This window comes from Sesamum indicum, linkage group LG9 (assembly GCF_026168435.1).
Source record: "Sesamum indicum cultivar Baizhima isolate 11 linkage group LG9, ASM2616843v1, whole genome shotgun sequence".
Taxonomy (NCBI): domain Eukaryota; kingdom Viridiplantae; phylum Streptophyta; class Magnoliopsida; order Lamiales; family Pedaliaceae; genus Sesamum; species Sesamum indicum.
In genome coordinates, this window is record NC_142665.1 from 15,083,747 (window position 1) to 15,099,638 (window position 15,892).

Below are 15,892 nucleotides of genomic sequence, written 5' to 3' on the forward strand. Positions count from 1 at the left end.
TACTTATCTTAAGAAAATAAGAGACAAAGATTTCTATCAACTAATAGTGGCTAAAGTTCAATGACGGGTTTTGAGCTTGGAATTCCCATCTCTAAATTTTGAAACAAATTGTGAAATCTGTGTCTAAATTGATTGATATTCAAACAAATCTGTGTCAAAAAAAGTTTCTAATTCCCTACGTTATTCTGTCTCTAGAATCATAAGTCTCCTGAAGTAATCAATCTCCAATTCATCTCAAAATTCCCATCTATTGAGTTGTCTGTAACGTTCCATGTGTCCTTTTGCATCCTTTTTATTTGTGTCGTTCATTTCTATCTCTAAATTTCAACTTAGGGTCCATGGCACAATTGTATTTTCTCTCTAGTAGGATAGATCTTTTGGTCCTTCACTTTACACAACATTTTAAAAGGTCATTTATTTTTTAATGATAAGCGGCTTTTGGGATTAAATGTGAGGAGAATTAAAATGTTAGGACCTAATTTTAGAAATTAGTTAAAATAAAGGAGTAAAAGTGTAGAGCCCCAATCATGTGGGATGAAAATATGCGATCTTGTCTAAAATATGCAATCTTGCCTAAGGTCCATTAATTGATTTTCTATATATAAATCATACTTAACCAACTATACCGACTTTCACCTATAAACAACATACCTTCTAACCATTTGCAAAATAGCATTAAAATCAATACTAACCCATTGTATAATATGTACAAGATTTTATACTACAATAGAACTTGTGTTTGTCATTAATTAAATAAATATGTCTTATTTTCGAAAATTTCCACCAAAGAAAACATATTCTAAAGTTTTTGAGTTTATACATTACAAGAAAAAAAAAACTATTTTTTGCTATGGACAATATCAGTCTCAATTTTGAATGGTTTTTGCAGCAATTTTGCGGTGGATGACGTCATCACATGATTCAGGATTAGTTGAAAAGTTTTGGGATGGGCAAAGTAAGACTTATCTTATTACGTCAGTAAAATCATCCTAAAAACTGCCTGCTCTGACATTTGGGAGGTTTATCAACAAGGGATGTTATCTATCTCAATTTTGTGATAGATTTTGTGGGAAGTTGCGGTTAAATTCAGATAGTTAGACAACCAAAATAATTGTCGGTTGCAAAATTAATGCAAAATCTTATGCAAATTTCAATAATTTTCATGACTAGTTAGTTTTTCTTCCATTGTAACATTTCTACGGTCATTGCAAGTATAACAACTATTTTCCCAACAAATACTTTTTTATTGTAAAGTTGTCATAAAATCTATTTCAAAGTTGTTGCAAAATCCGTCGCAAAGTTCATAAGCATTTATTTGTGTCTCAAATTGCATTGCAATATGAACTTGAAAGTGTTTTACATATATGTGATCCGTCCTCGAAATGTTGTCACGAGGTCATCCTGCGATTGCAATCTATTCCTCGAACAGATCAATAGTCTTGAGAACACAAATGAGATTAGGCTAGTCAGGTTGGTCCCGTACGAAGACACTCCGATTCCCAAGTTAGAGTTTTTATGTGAAATGGGGTGTTGTAATAATTTGAGTATATGTGAACATTACCTATAACGAATATATCCCAACATATTTATAGAGTGTCCTAATGTATATCTAGTAAGTGCTAATAAACAACTTTGCTCAGAACATGCTCCCGGATTGTGGCTAATTGATACTCCTTAATTATGGTTGTATTATTTTTTACAATGGAGTGCTTAGGGGGATACTTGCCATTTTAGAGATCCTACTGCTTTGATGGTCCATTTTGCCCTTACTGAGGGGTACTTGTTTCTTTAGGTGAATCGCCCTCATCATTAGCCCCCCAGTTCTGTACGCACGAGTCTCCTTGCGGTAGAAGTCGAAAAATCACATCGTGCATTAATTACCTCGATCTGAGCGACACACGTGTCGTTAAGGAGTTGCTTCTTCAGGCTGTGTTGCCACGCGTCGTTACTGGAATGGCTTTTAGATTCCGTACAGACCCTCTCATTTCTATATATATAAGGAGTCTTCATTCAAAATTCCTTACCGGCTTCACTTTCCTCAAGACAGCTGTTCTTCCGCTAATCTGCTGCTTCGACTTTCGATCTCATGAATACAAGGTACAATGTCCTCTTCCAGATCTAGTTCTGATTCAAATTCTACTTCAGCTACCATTTCTCATAGAGTAGGGTCATCCATTCCTCATGAGGGTCCGTCTAGGGTTAGGTTGCGACATAGGTCGCGTCGCGACCAACTTGTAGAGGAGTTTGACGATACCCCTACATACGTGATGCCCAAACATAGTCCTTGGGAGGGTATCGTTAGTACTGTTAAACAACAAGTTCATCTCATAAAAGAGAAATATTACATTCCTAATAGTTTTGAGGTTATGATTCCGAGGTCTTGTGATCGCATGCATCGTCCACCCCGGGGTTTTTGTGCTTTCTCTCTGAACCATTTCGACGCAGGGTTGAGATTACCTCTTGCCCTCTATGTGGCCCAGATTCTCAGGCGTCTCGAATTATGCCCTATGCAATTGTCCCCAAATTGCATCCGCCATATAATTCTCTTTATAATCATAATGAGGGTCCATTGATTCGAGCATAACTTTGACAATTTTTGGACCCTGTATTTGTTTACCACTTCGACTATGTCTGCGGATAGGGGTTTCTTTTATCTATCTGTCCGTAGGGATTGTAGGTATTTGGATCCTCTCACATCAAATGTGGGCCCCTCCTACTGGTATGACCCGAAGAGAATTTTGGTAGAGGAAGTCCTCAAGCTCGCTCATCTCTCACCTGCACCCATCCCAATTGAGGGCTCTTTAGGTGAAAGATTCACCTTTTTCTTTTCTATTTTCATGTTGAATGATCACTTCTCTAACGTGTTTTAATTCCCTTGTAGACGACATGGTTACGCAGGCTCGCCTTACTCAACATATTCGTGCTGCCCAAGCCAGAGCAACTGCTGAATCAGTCGCTCCTCTTCAGGTCGCTCCTCCATCAGCTACTTCATCCAGGCCTGGTGCAGAGAATTCCATAGCTCCAGAGGAATCTCCTCCTAGGAATCCCCTTTCGATCGATGTCAGGAGCAAAGATACTCGATCAAGGGGTCTACTTCGAGACGTTTCCCATAAGGTATTGGGATCACTAGATCGATCTCGCACTGATGAATCTAGCCCAGGAGGTTCAGTAGGTCGAAGGAGGAGGAGGGGTAAGAGTCCAGTGAGACCTAACACAGGAGCCAATCTCAATCTCTTAGGGTCGATCCTCGATCAGATTCTACTTTTGTTGAGGAGCGAAGAAACATGGAAATGTTAAATGACATTGCTAACTGTTGGCGTAAGGCTCGCGAGGATTTGCGAACCCCTCATCATCTTACAGCCGAGCTAAGTGGTGAAAAACTTATCCCTGATTGGAAGGTGTCTTCTAGTTGTACCGTCTTAGGGTCTCAGTCGGGTCAAGAGACTTGGGAGCTGTATAATGCGAGCTGCTTGTCTCGCGACCAGGCGGCCTTGCTGCAAACCTCCTTCACTCATCTCGAGGAACATGCTGCTCATTCGCTAATTCAGGTTTCTGTTTATCTTCTTCGTTTTTGACCTTATCTTCTTTTTCTGATGTGAACGTTTTTCTAGGCTGCAAACTTTGTTCGTGGTCTCCCCTTGAAGTGTGTTGGGTTCCGTAGGAACCAAATTATAACTGAGCGCAGAAATCGTGATTTGCGAGCTAAAGTTTCAGAGGCCACAGCTCGAGGGGAGGACTTGGAAAATCAGCGTGGGACTCTGGAAGCTCGCGTCAAAGAGCTGGAGGAAAAAATGTCTTCTAAAATTGCTAAGGCGACAGAGTCAGGGAAGGAGATAGGATTCGCAGCTGGTCATGCAGCTAGAAAGATTGCGGGCGCTATAGAAGGTTGAATGGAGTATCTTAACTCGGACGATTTTCCTGCTCGCATTCGTGAAGCTCGCATCCAAGGCGCTCGTGATTTTTATCAAGGCTTCTGTGTTTGAAACTGCTTTGGAAATGAAGGCTGCAGATTACCTGATGCAAGGCTTTGATAGATGCAAGGCCCAAGTATCCACTTTGAACGGATTTGCGCCAAAATTTGATGCGACCCGACTAGATCCAGGTCTTGATGGTAAGTTACAACCCTTCCCAGACGAGGAAGCTCCTCCCCCGGTTGAAGAAGAGTTCGCCATTCTTTTAAATGAGATAGAACAAAACTGATGTCTTTATAATATTTTGTTTGTGATTACGATGTTTTGAACTCTTGGTAATCGAACTATACGATCCACTGAAGAAATGGAAAATTATGTTTTTGGTCTTTTGCAGAGAAGGTGATACAATCTTTCTTAGACCGTTCATTTGTGAATTGACTAAATAATGCAACCTTTCTCAGGCGTATATTGGCCTTTTTCAGGCAACATAGTATATTCCTTTGTGGGTCTCAAACATTTATTTGGCCTATCGGCCCTTTGATCGCATTCTAAGGATCGTTTACATTATTCGGCCTTTTCCAGGCTAAGGGAATACGATCGCATTCTAAGGATCATTTACATTATTCTGCCTTTTCCAGGTTAAGGGAATATGATCGCATTCTAAGGATCGTTTACATGATTCAGACTTTTTCATGCTAAGGAAATACGATCACATTTTAGAGATCGTTTACATTATTCAGCATTTTTCAGGCGTTCATCTATGCGTAGAACTTTCTAAGATTCTGTATATTCCAAGGTTGTGGAAGATTTCGACCTTTGGCATCTTGAAGTATATAAGTTCCTTTTCTCTTTATTTCGACCACTTTGAATGGTCCTTTCCACTCTGGGTCCAATTTTCTTACGTGTTTCGAGACCTCGATCTTCTTCAAGACTAGGTCGCCAATCTGGAACTCCCTTGGTCGCAGCTTTTTATTGTAATTTCTCAGCATCAGACCTTTGTGGTGGAGTATTTTCGCATAGGCTGCATCCCTTTTTTCTTCCACGATAGTGAGGTCGAACGCCCTTTCCTCATCGTTGGCTTCTGGATCTTAGTTTGCTATCCTTTGCATTTCTTTGCTAATTTCTGCAAGAATAACAACTTCAGAACCATAAACTAAATAAAAAGGACTTTTATCTGTAGACGATCATGGGGTCGTTCCATAGGCCCATAACACTCCTGGCAGCTCCTCGTCCCACGTCCCTTCGACTTTAATCTAGCTTTCAAGTGTTGAAAAATTGTTCTGTTGGTCATCTCCGTCTGTCCATTTGCTTGAGGGTGGCCAACTGATGTGAAATTTTGTCGAATTTTCAACTTTCTCAGCCAAGTTGTGATTTCCTTACTTTGGAACTGTGTGCCGTTATCCATATCAGTATCCTGGGTACCCTAAATCTACAAATAATATTTCTCCAAATAAAATTGATCAGCTCTTTTTCGGATAATTTAGCTACGGCTTCTGCCTCCCACCACTTGGAAAAGTATTCAACTACGACTATAATAAACTTCCTTTGGGCTCTTGATGGGGGAAAAGGTCCTAATATATCTATGCCCCATTGGTCGAAAGGACACGCGATCTGTGCTAGTTTCATTGGTGTAGCTGGGGTATGTATCTGGGAGGCAAATTTTTGGCAGCTACCACATTTCCGCACTAATTCCTTTGCATCTTTTACCATGGTGGGCCAGAAATAACCTTGTCTTGTGACCTTTTGCGCCAACGACCTTGCTCCCGAATGGTTACCGTAGCTAACTTCATGGATCTCTCTCACTACATAGTTTGCTTATTCTTGGTTCAAGCATTTTAGCAATGGTCTTTCCATAGATCTTTTATATAAGTCCGACCTGATCATGGTGAACATTGAAGCCCTAAATTTTAAACTCCTCGCTTGCGCAGGGTCTCTGGTAGGATTCCTTCTTTGAGGTAGTGCATTATCTCATCTTTCCATGTGCACGATTGTTCGACAGCTTCTACCTCCATAGTTTCTGCGATCGCTGGACGATCCTTTACCATAGCAGTGATTGTATGATTTTTGATCCCTGATCGCAAAGCTCCGAACTCGAGAGGGAGTCTGCTCTATCATTTTCACATCTGGGAATCTGCTGGACCGAGCATTTATCGAATTGTTTGATCAAAGACTTCGCTTTTCTATGATACATCATCATGGATCGCTCCTTTGTCTCATGCGTTCCGTCAATTTGCATAGCCACCAGTTGAGAATCAGAATATACTTCCAAAGTTCACGCTCCAACTATGTGGGCCAACTCCAATCTCAAAATTATGGCTTCGTATTATGCTTTGTTATTGGTAGCAGAAAAGGACAATCTTGCTGCGACCTCTATTTCGACCCCTTTCAGCCCTTGTATCAAGACTCCTGCTCCCCCGTTCCTGGCCTTTGACGACCCATCCACGTGCAGCATCCATGTTTCGATCTAGGGAATGGATTCACCTGATAGTTCCATTACAAAGTCTGTCAGAATTTGGGTTTTCTCCGAAATTCTCGCCTGATAATTTAGCTACGGCTTCTGCCTCCCAAAATTAGTTCCATTACGAGATCTGAATCCAATTTCACTAGCCTTCCCGAAGCTTCAGGTCACGACAAGATGCTTCTAAGTGGTTGATTTGTCAATACTACGATCTTGTGAGACTGGAAATATGGTCGCAACCTTCGAGCTATGACTACTAAGGCTAGGACAAACTTCTCCACAACACTGTACCTTAATTCTGCCCCTTGTAGCATTTTGCTGACGTAACAAATCGGATTCTGGATTTTATTCTCTTCCCTTACAAACACTGAACTTACTGCGTTCTCGGATACAACCAGGTATAGGTATAAAATGTCTCCTGCTCTAGGATTTTTCAGGAGTGGAGGCGATCTCAGGTAGTCTTTAAGTTCATTGAATGCATGTTCGCATTCCTCCGTCCATTTAAAATCTGTGGATTTTCTTAGAACTTTAAAGAAATGTAAATTCCTATCTGCGGATCTAGAAAAAATCTATTAAGTGATGCAATCTTACCAGTCAACTTTTGGACGTCCTTTATAGAGGTTGGGGACTTCAGCTGGAGGATCGCTTCTATCCCTCGGCTACTAACCATGTACCCCAATAATTTACCTACGTCCACTCCAAATGTGCATTTAGTCGGGTTGAGCTTCATTCCATATGTTCTCATAACGGCGAAAGTTGCTTCAAGGTGTTGCAAATGGCTTTCTGGTCGTTGACTTTTGACTAACATGTCATCGACGTAGACCTCCATCGTCATTCCTATCTGGTCCTTAAACATTCTGTTCACGAGCCTTTGGTATGTTGCACCTGCATTTTTTAGACCAAAAGGCATTACGTTATAGCAAAATATACCTTGTTCGGTCACAAAAGATGTTTTGCTGCGATCTTCTTTCGCCATGAAAATCTGATGATACCCTTGGTAAGCATCCATCATTGAGAATAGCTCGTATCCCGCCGTCGAATCTACTAACTGATCGATCCGTGGAAGTAGGTAAGGATCCTTGGGGCACGCCTTGTCCAAATCAGTAAAATCAGTGCACATTTTCCATTTCCAGATGACTTTGGCACGACTACCACATTCGAAAGCCAGTCTCTATATTGGACTTACAAAATATATCCTGACTTCAGCAATTTATCGACCTCTTCTTGAATGATGCGATTTTTTTCTACCTCGAACATCCTTTTTCTTTGTTGGACTGGTCGCATAGTTGGATCGACATTCAATTTGTCCACAATAACCTCTGGATCGATCCCTTTGAAATCTGAAGGGCTCCATGCAAACATATCAGCGCTATCACGAAGGAATGTAATCATCATCGTCTCCAGTCTCTTCTCCATTCTTGACCCAATCTTAGTCGTTTTTGTTGGGTTGCCTTGCACCAACTCGATCTCTTGGTGCTCATCAATCGGCTCTATTCTTTCCTCTTGCCCGTTTACGTGCGAGTCAATAAATTTCCTCTTTCTTTCAGTCATGTCTTTTCTCAAAGAGAGGTTGTAGCATCGTCTAGCTTCTGCTTGGTCGCACGCGACCTCTCCTACTCCATTGGGAGTTGGAAATTTCATTTTCAAGTGATATGTTGATACTATAGCCCTAAAAGTGTTTAGACCAGGTCTACCCAAACTAACTTTATAAGCAAAAGGCGTATCAACCACGAGAAACTTTACCATAAGAGTTTTCTTTTTCGGTTCGTCACCTATAGAGATCGGTAGCTTGATCGTTCCCAAAGAATCGACCTTACTCCCTCCGAAACCTATCAACGGTGCTTTTATTGGATTCAGATTTGCATTGTCCAAGCCCATCTTAATCAGCACCTCCTTGAGAATAATATCTGCAGATCTGCCGTTGTCTACTAACACCTTGTGGACGGTAAAGTTAGCTATATCCATTCTTATGACCACCAGGTCATTGTCTTCTCCAATCCTTTCCTTTAGATCATGAACTCCAAATGTGATATCCAAGTCTGGCTATGCTCATGATCTGCCTGTTTTCCAAAAAATTGTACTTTCTTTCAAACTTCTTTCTCAACCTCCTTGAATATCCAGCAATGGAGCCACCAGCTATGGTGTGTATAATGCCTTTCACAGGCGCATATTCTTGAGTTTTCTGGCTTCCAACCGCCATATTTCCTGGTCGTCTCTCCTGGCTTCGCGATCTACTATGACGATCTCCCGGGTGGTAGTTCTTTGATATCTGATTCTTGAAGTAGCCTTGGCGCACCAATCGCTCAATCTCATCCTTGAGTTGATAGCACTTTTCAGTATCATGGCCCCTTTCGCGATGGAAGAGACAATACTTACTTGAATATTTTTTGGCCGGGGTAAACCTTGTATGGTTTGGCCATTTGAGTACATCCTTCTTCTCAACCATTAGCAGTGCCTTGGCTCTTGTCATGTTAAGGGGCGTATACTTATGGTATTTCTACTGATACTGAGGTTCTTTGTCTCGTTCGAGCTTCGGTCGCCTGTTTTCATCCTTGGTATAACGACTTCGAATCTCTCCCTTGGTCGTTACCAACGCTCCATTCGCCATCTTCCATGGCGTTCATTTCCTCTTCGTCAATATATTTTGGAGCCAGATTCATGAGCTGTTCCACATTAGATGGGGGATCTCTTGCTAAAGCTGATGCGAACGCACCTTTCTTTAATCCATGTATTAGGATGCTGAGCATCATGTCAATTCTTAAATCTTGCACCTCAAGTGTCTCATTGTTGAATCTTCCCATGAAGCTCTTCAATGTCTCACTGTCTTGCTGCCTTATAGTGAACAAATGAGTTGCCGATCGTTTTTGTTTTCTTGTACTGACAAAGTGGAAGGTAAATTTCTGTATCAATTGCTCGTGAGACTTGATGCTTCCAGATGGTAAATTAGTGAACCATTGTTGGGGTTTACCTGCCAAAGTTGTGATAAAAAGTTTAGCGTTAATTGGGCTCGATTGCCCGTAAAGGTTCATTACCATGTCGAATGCCGCCAAATGTTCCAGCGGATCTCTTGCTCCATCATACTTTGGCAAGTCTGGCATCCTGAAGTTTGGACTAACGATCTCCGTCAATATCTGGTTGCAGAAGGGCGAATTTTTGTGCTGAGATACTATCTCTCCTCGCTTTTTAAGCTCGTCTATTTGCTTTCCCAGCTTAGCGATCAGCTTTGACACGCTGTCGACCTCTGCGCGTGAGATGGCGGATCCTCTAACCTGGCTCTTATACCCACTGCTCCAACCTACCTCAGATGGTCGGCGTATACTTTTGTCTAGATCTTTCCTACTTGTTCCAGATATTTTTTCGAGTTCTATTTCTCCAAACCATTTTCTTTTGGTTGCTTCTCTCTCAATGGGCGTTGTTGTTCTATGTTCGTACGCACCGATCGTTGTCTCCAAACCAAGGATATTCCTCCCTAGATCTCTTTCCATATTCTCAGGGTAATCTAAGAATTCGTTTCCCATAGATGGCGCCAACTGATCCGTCCTCGAAATGTTGTCACGAGCTCGTCCTGCGACTGCAATCGATTCCTCGAACAGATCAATAGCCCTGAGAACACAAATGAGATTAGGCTAGTTGGGTTGGTCTCCGACAAAGACACTCCGACGCCCAAGTTAGATTTTTTATGTGAAAATGGGGTGTTGTAATAATTTAAGTATATGTGAACATTACCTACTGATGAATATATCCCAACATATTTATAGAGTGTCCTAATGTATATCCAGTAAGTGCTGATAAACAGCGTCTTTGCTCAGATCATGCTCTCGGATTGTGGCTAATGGTTGTATTATTTTTGACAATGGAGTGCTTAGGGGGATACTTGCCATTTTAGAGATCCTACTGCTTTGATGGTCCATTTTGCCCTTACTGAGGGGTACTTTTGTCTTTAGGTGAATCACCCTCATCAATATGTGTATTGTTTCTTTTCATTTGTCTTTAATCTCTTAAATCATTAATTAGAGACACACACTCTGAATTTCTTTATATTAAAAATATTATCATTCACACACCGTTGATATTTTGAGCTAATTGACTAGATAACAATCGAATCCCTTAATTTTTTCTTCAATATAATTTAATTATTATTTTTAATTTATGTATTTGAACGTTAATTATTATTAGTGACAATTAATTAATTCGTAGCTTGATTTATATGTTTATATATGTGTATATATAGTGATTATTATTAAGACAAGTAAAGAGGTGGATGTATGAAAAGAACATATTGGGGAATATGGGTATAAGATAGGAGTTTAGTGTTCATGCTTTCATAAACTTAGTCAAGCGTCAATGTCCACATATGGACGACGAGAAGATTAAATGTCTGTGTCGAAAGTACAAAAACATAAGGTTCAGTTGCACAAGAGGCTACTATGTACCCTAGTAACCTCAGTTGCCATTGTGAGAAAGCAGTGTAGAAGTGCTATGATGTAGTGACCACGTACCCTAGTAACCTTAGTTGCACAAGAGGCTACTACTCACTAGGGTGACTACCAGTAGATGAAATGAGGCCAGAGAATGGTCTGAGCTCAAAGGCCAACATGCGCGTCGGTTGCAGAACCATCACAAAGGACCGCACCACTTCCACTTGCACTAACCCCAAATCCGGGTTCCTTCGGCCTCAAGCACATGTGGAGAGGATGGAGGGAATGATGATGCACTTCAGCATCCCTCCAATGCCCAACTGCTCCAGTCTTCATTAGATGATCCGGCTACAACCAACGAGCTCGATAACAATGAGGAGTTGGATGAGGAGACCGCTTTAGATTATAACTTTTTTATTTAATTTTTATTTTTGTTACAACTTTTTAATTAATGTATTATATTTTATTGCAGTACAATTTATTTAAGAATCCAATTTATAGAACTTAAAATTGAAATTATAAATTAAAATTAATTAATAATTAAATAACATAATCTAATATTATTGAAAATAAAATAAAATTAACTTTTTAAAAAATGCAAATATGAAATTTTGCTGCAGATATCATAGAGATAATAAAAAAAAAAATAATCGACTAAAAAATTACAAAATCAGTGCAAAATCCATCCCAAATTACAAAACTCTCCAATGTCAGTCAATGCAATTTTCGTCTTAAAATAATCTCAATGTTTGGGGGCTTTTCAACAAACACCCGTGTCAAACTTTTGGATGATTTTGAGATTGATGCCATCTCAAAGCTGTTGAAAATTATTTTGATTTTTGAACCAAATTTCATCTTGAAAGTCCAAGGAAAGCCGTCGCAAATTTAATTAAACAATTATTCATCCATAGGACTACATCTGCGATGGTCAGTTCCATTTGCATCTAATCCGCTGCTAATCGGAGACAAAATTTTCTCCCTTTCCAAATTTTTTATGACACCATGCGCAACATCGGGAAGTTGCTCGTCGCTAACCCCGTCTCAAAAGTGACTCTTCGTCGCAATATTTTTTATAGCTGTTGCAAAAATTCATCCCAAAAATCTATATTTATTTTTTGTAGTGATATTTCTAGAGAATGAGAGGGATAGAGATATTTTCCTCATAATAAAGAACATCATGAATGCACATCCAAATGCACAAACAATGGCCTCCTTATGTGAGAGAAGCACCATAGTTGATTTTTTTTTTAATTTTTACATGCCTCAAGGTACATGTAAAATATATATTAAACATTACATTATAATTGAGAAAAGAATCGTTTAATCTTGCAACTTTACATATACATATCTATCTTACCCCATGTTGTTTTTTGATCTCATTCTCTTTTCTTTTACTTTTTTTCTTAACCGGTAAATTGACAACCTCGTGGTTACCCTAGTTAAGGAAAACGTAATCATGGGGTAATTATTTTCCAACAAAACTCGTCAAAATATTGTCCAACTTGATCATGGAGTCCCGCCTACACATTAGGTAAATATGTATGTTATAAGTGCAACATCAACTAAATCAAGTACTATAAACTGACCACTGTCAGGTCATAGCACAATCAAATATCATTACAAGAAAATGACTCAATAGTAATAAAAAAAATCAGCATTAAGCTAATTAATAAGAAAATTTCTATTGCTAATTAATCTACATTATTTAATATAAGAAGTTTCCTTGTTAATTAGTTCGACCTTGATTTTAACATTAAATTTTTTTCATAGTTGTTGTGCTATATTCTTGTAATATATATATATATATATATATTTATGTGCTCTATGTCCTGTTCACTTGTGTCCTATGCTGGGATTGCTACACACTTGGCCAGTACGGGGATATCACATACTATAGGTACTCTGTGCTGATGATTATATGATACATCGAGAGTCGAAAAAACCATTTAATATGATCTTTTTAGGCTAAAAGGGACAAAATAGAAATAATTAATAATTAAGAGGATTAAACTCTAATGATGTGTGAATCATGTTGTGATAGTTACTTGAGTTTGATATTGGTTTTGCATGATTATTGAGACTATTATTAATGATTTCGTGAAATTGTGTAACAAATATTGATTGATTGGTGATACTAAAATTGGTACTTTGTGATTACATAACGAATATAAGTTAATTGTTGTTGTTGGATGAATTTGATCTTATGTGTTACATGCCTATATGTGTGTATATATATAAGCTGATTAGCAAATACTTATTGAGTTGAAAATTTATTTTTTGCCACGTACTTTTCAGGAGATAACTCGTAATGACTCATCTAGTTAGGGCGTAAGCCAGTTGTTAGACTTGTAGGTAGGTCAACAGTGTAATTTTAAGTTAAAAGTTCTATCTACATATTTACAAGAATATTAAATTGTGACTAAATTGGTATCTCAAATATTGTAATAGCTAGAAACACCACTTTTCTCTTTTTCATATGTTATAGTGAAGAATATTATACCAAGTATTTTATGAAATATTTATTCGCTTGTGGTATAAATATAATATCGATTATATCAGATGTCTTATCGGGTTTAATGTGAGTTTATTATGGAATTGTACGTAATTTCGAAGGGGTTTGGGTGGTATCAAAGTGGGTCTATGCTTTTAGGGTTTTATGTTGACTGTGAGATATATTTGATGATTGAATGATTTGTTATGATGCACTTGCTGACCTAGTTGTTAGTAGAAATTAGTTTGTAGAATCAATAGCTGGCACAGGTATACGTGCAATGACAGTGGAATAGACATTAAGTTAAAAGATAGACAAGCTGGAGTAAGATATATAAATCTATATATCTATACTGTAGTGATGGACTGATTGAGCGTGATGTAAAATAGTGATAGATATATTAGCACATAACAAATTAGTTATTTATCACTATATAACAAAGTGATGATGGAATACTTAGGCAAACCAAAAGTATAATTATTGTAGATCAGCAATTAGTGATGCCAACTTGTGTGATATCTGAGTATTAGTAAGTGATGTCATTTTGTGTGTTATGAACTGTAGAGGCGAAACAATCTATGTTGGAATAATGTATAGCATATTTGGCTAGTGTAAAAGATATCAAAAGCTAATCCCAGATCAGAAGAAAGTCCCTTGGCAAGAGATTTTTTTGAAGTGTTTGTTAATGATCTATCAGGTTTGCCACAACAAAGAAAAAAAAATGAATTTTACTATATTGGTCAAGATATACAAATAAGAGTTGGAAAAAAAAAAACCAAAGCAAATATAGAATTTGTTGAAAAAATAGAATTTATCTGTTCGTGTGTTTCGCAGTAGAGAAAACTAATGTTGTTCGTAAAAGACAGGGATATTGTATGAGATGTATAATAATTCTTGGGAATTGAATGGAGTTATGGTGAAAAATAAATAAAGAACGATCTAAGGTTTGGTAATTGAAAACCGAGGATAACAGATTGTGGTATACCTGAAGCAGGTTTTTGCAATTGTTATGGTTCTAATGATTTTTGCATACTTCCATTGGGTAAAAAATTTCATAAGGAAGTTTATAGCATTGATGAATCGCATATTTTAAGAGTACTTGAGTCAATTTGTTATTATTTTTACGGATGACATCTTTGTGTGCTCGATGAGTAGGGTGTGAACGATTAACATTTGAAAATAGTGTTAAGGATCTTGAAAAGAGAAAGAGTTGTATGCTAAACTTAGTAAGACTAAATTTTTGGGTGAATCGGGTAGTTCTTGTAAGACACGTGCTATCTGGAGTTGCATTGTACCAGACCCTTGCAAGGACGAAAATATTAAGGAATGGAGAATACTGATAAAATGTGACTAAAGTTTGGAGTTTCTTAGGAAATACTTGGTTATTATATGAGATTTTTAGAGAGTATTTGGTGTATATAGATGCCTCGAAATATGGTGTAGAGTGTAGATTAAAAATAGAAAGCCAATAGTGTATGCATCTTGCTAGTTAAGGACCTTTGAGTTAAGTTACTCCACACAAAAGTTAGAATTAACAATAATTATACATGCACTGAAGGATAATGGCAACAATTATGTGGGAATTTTTTTTTTTTTTACATCAGACAGAACTTGGCACCCCCATACCACCTCAGTGTATAGCTATCAACACAGGATGTTCCTCGTTACCCGGAATACTCCAATACTCTTTATGCTATGGTACCTAGCTATATATTCATCTTTCGCATATTATATATCACGTCATTATGACAAAACAAACTCGCCATCAATCATATCACATCTCATTATCGTAAACCATTAAATATGCCCCAGGTTAGGTAAACCATCTTTTCATCTCAATAGTTCATTCACGTTTTATCAACTCTATAATTCACATCCGTTCGACACACATCTCAATGTATCATCTGACTAGTTTAATACTTTATTTATATCGAAGTTCAATCCTTCATTCGATTTTCTTTTAAATAACTAAACTTCTTAGGTATATATTTAATTTATCAACCAACTTCCAAGAATTCACTTAATCAAATCTCTCATATCTTTATAAATATCGTTCTTAATAACATTTTTAAACTGAATTATTATGAAAATCTCATTTTCTTTTTAGTAACCATAATATTTTTTAAATATAATTTTTGAATAATTCTATTAGTTTCTATCAATTCCTCGCTACATATTAACTTAATATTGTTAGACATACATATATATTATTATATATAATAATGTGTAGGTGAGGCGGTGAAGTTGATGGCCCACTGACCCCACTCTCTACTTTCTCTCTCTATATATACATATCGGCACATATATATATATATATAATATATTTTATTATTATTATTTTATTTTTTTATTTTTATTGTGTATATTATTAATTTTATTTATTTTATTAAACTTTTCTCGAAATTCTCATTACGTCCTATCTAGTTTCTTAATTTATATTATTTGTTCTTAAATATTATAATGAGTTTCAAATTACTCCATTCAAATTTTAATATATTCGATTTTCAACCTATAATTTATTATAATAAAATTTAAAATTTTTAATAATTATTAATTAATCTCTCAATTTTATATAAAATTCTACAGAAGTCACATCACTAAATTTCAAACTCGT

General features: G+C 37.5%; 1 protein-coding gene across 1 annotated transcript; it reads right to left on the reverse strand.

The window, feature by feature from the left end:
* Positions 1 to 7,551: 7,551 nt before the first annotated feature.
* LOC105171278 (uncharacterized) lies at positions 7,552 to 8,334 on the reverse strand. Its single transcript, XM_011092335.2, has one exon. It carries the CDS (start codon positions 8,332 to 8,334, stop codon positions 7,552 to 7,554), a length of 783 nt encoding a protein of 260 aa, XP_011090637.2.
* Positions 8,335 to 15,892: the final 7,558 nt, after the last annotated feature.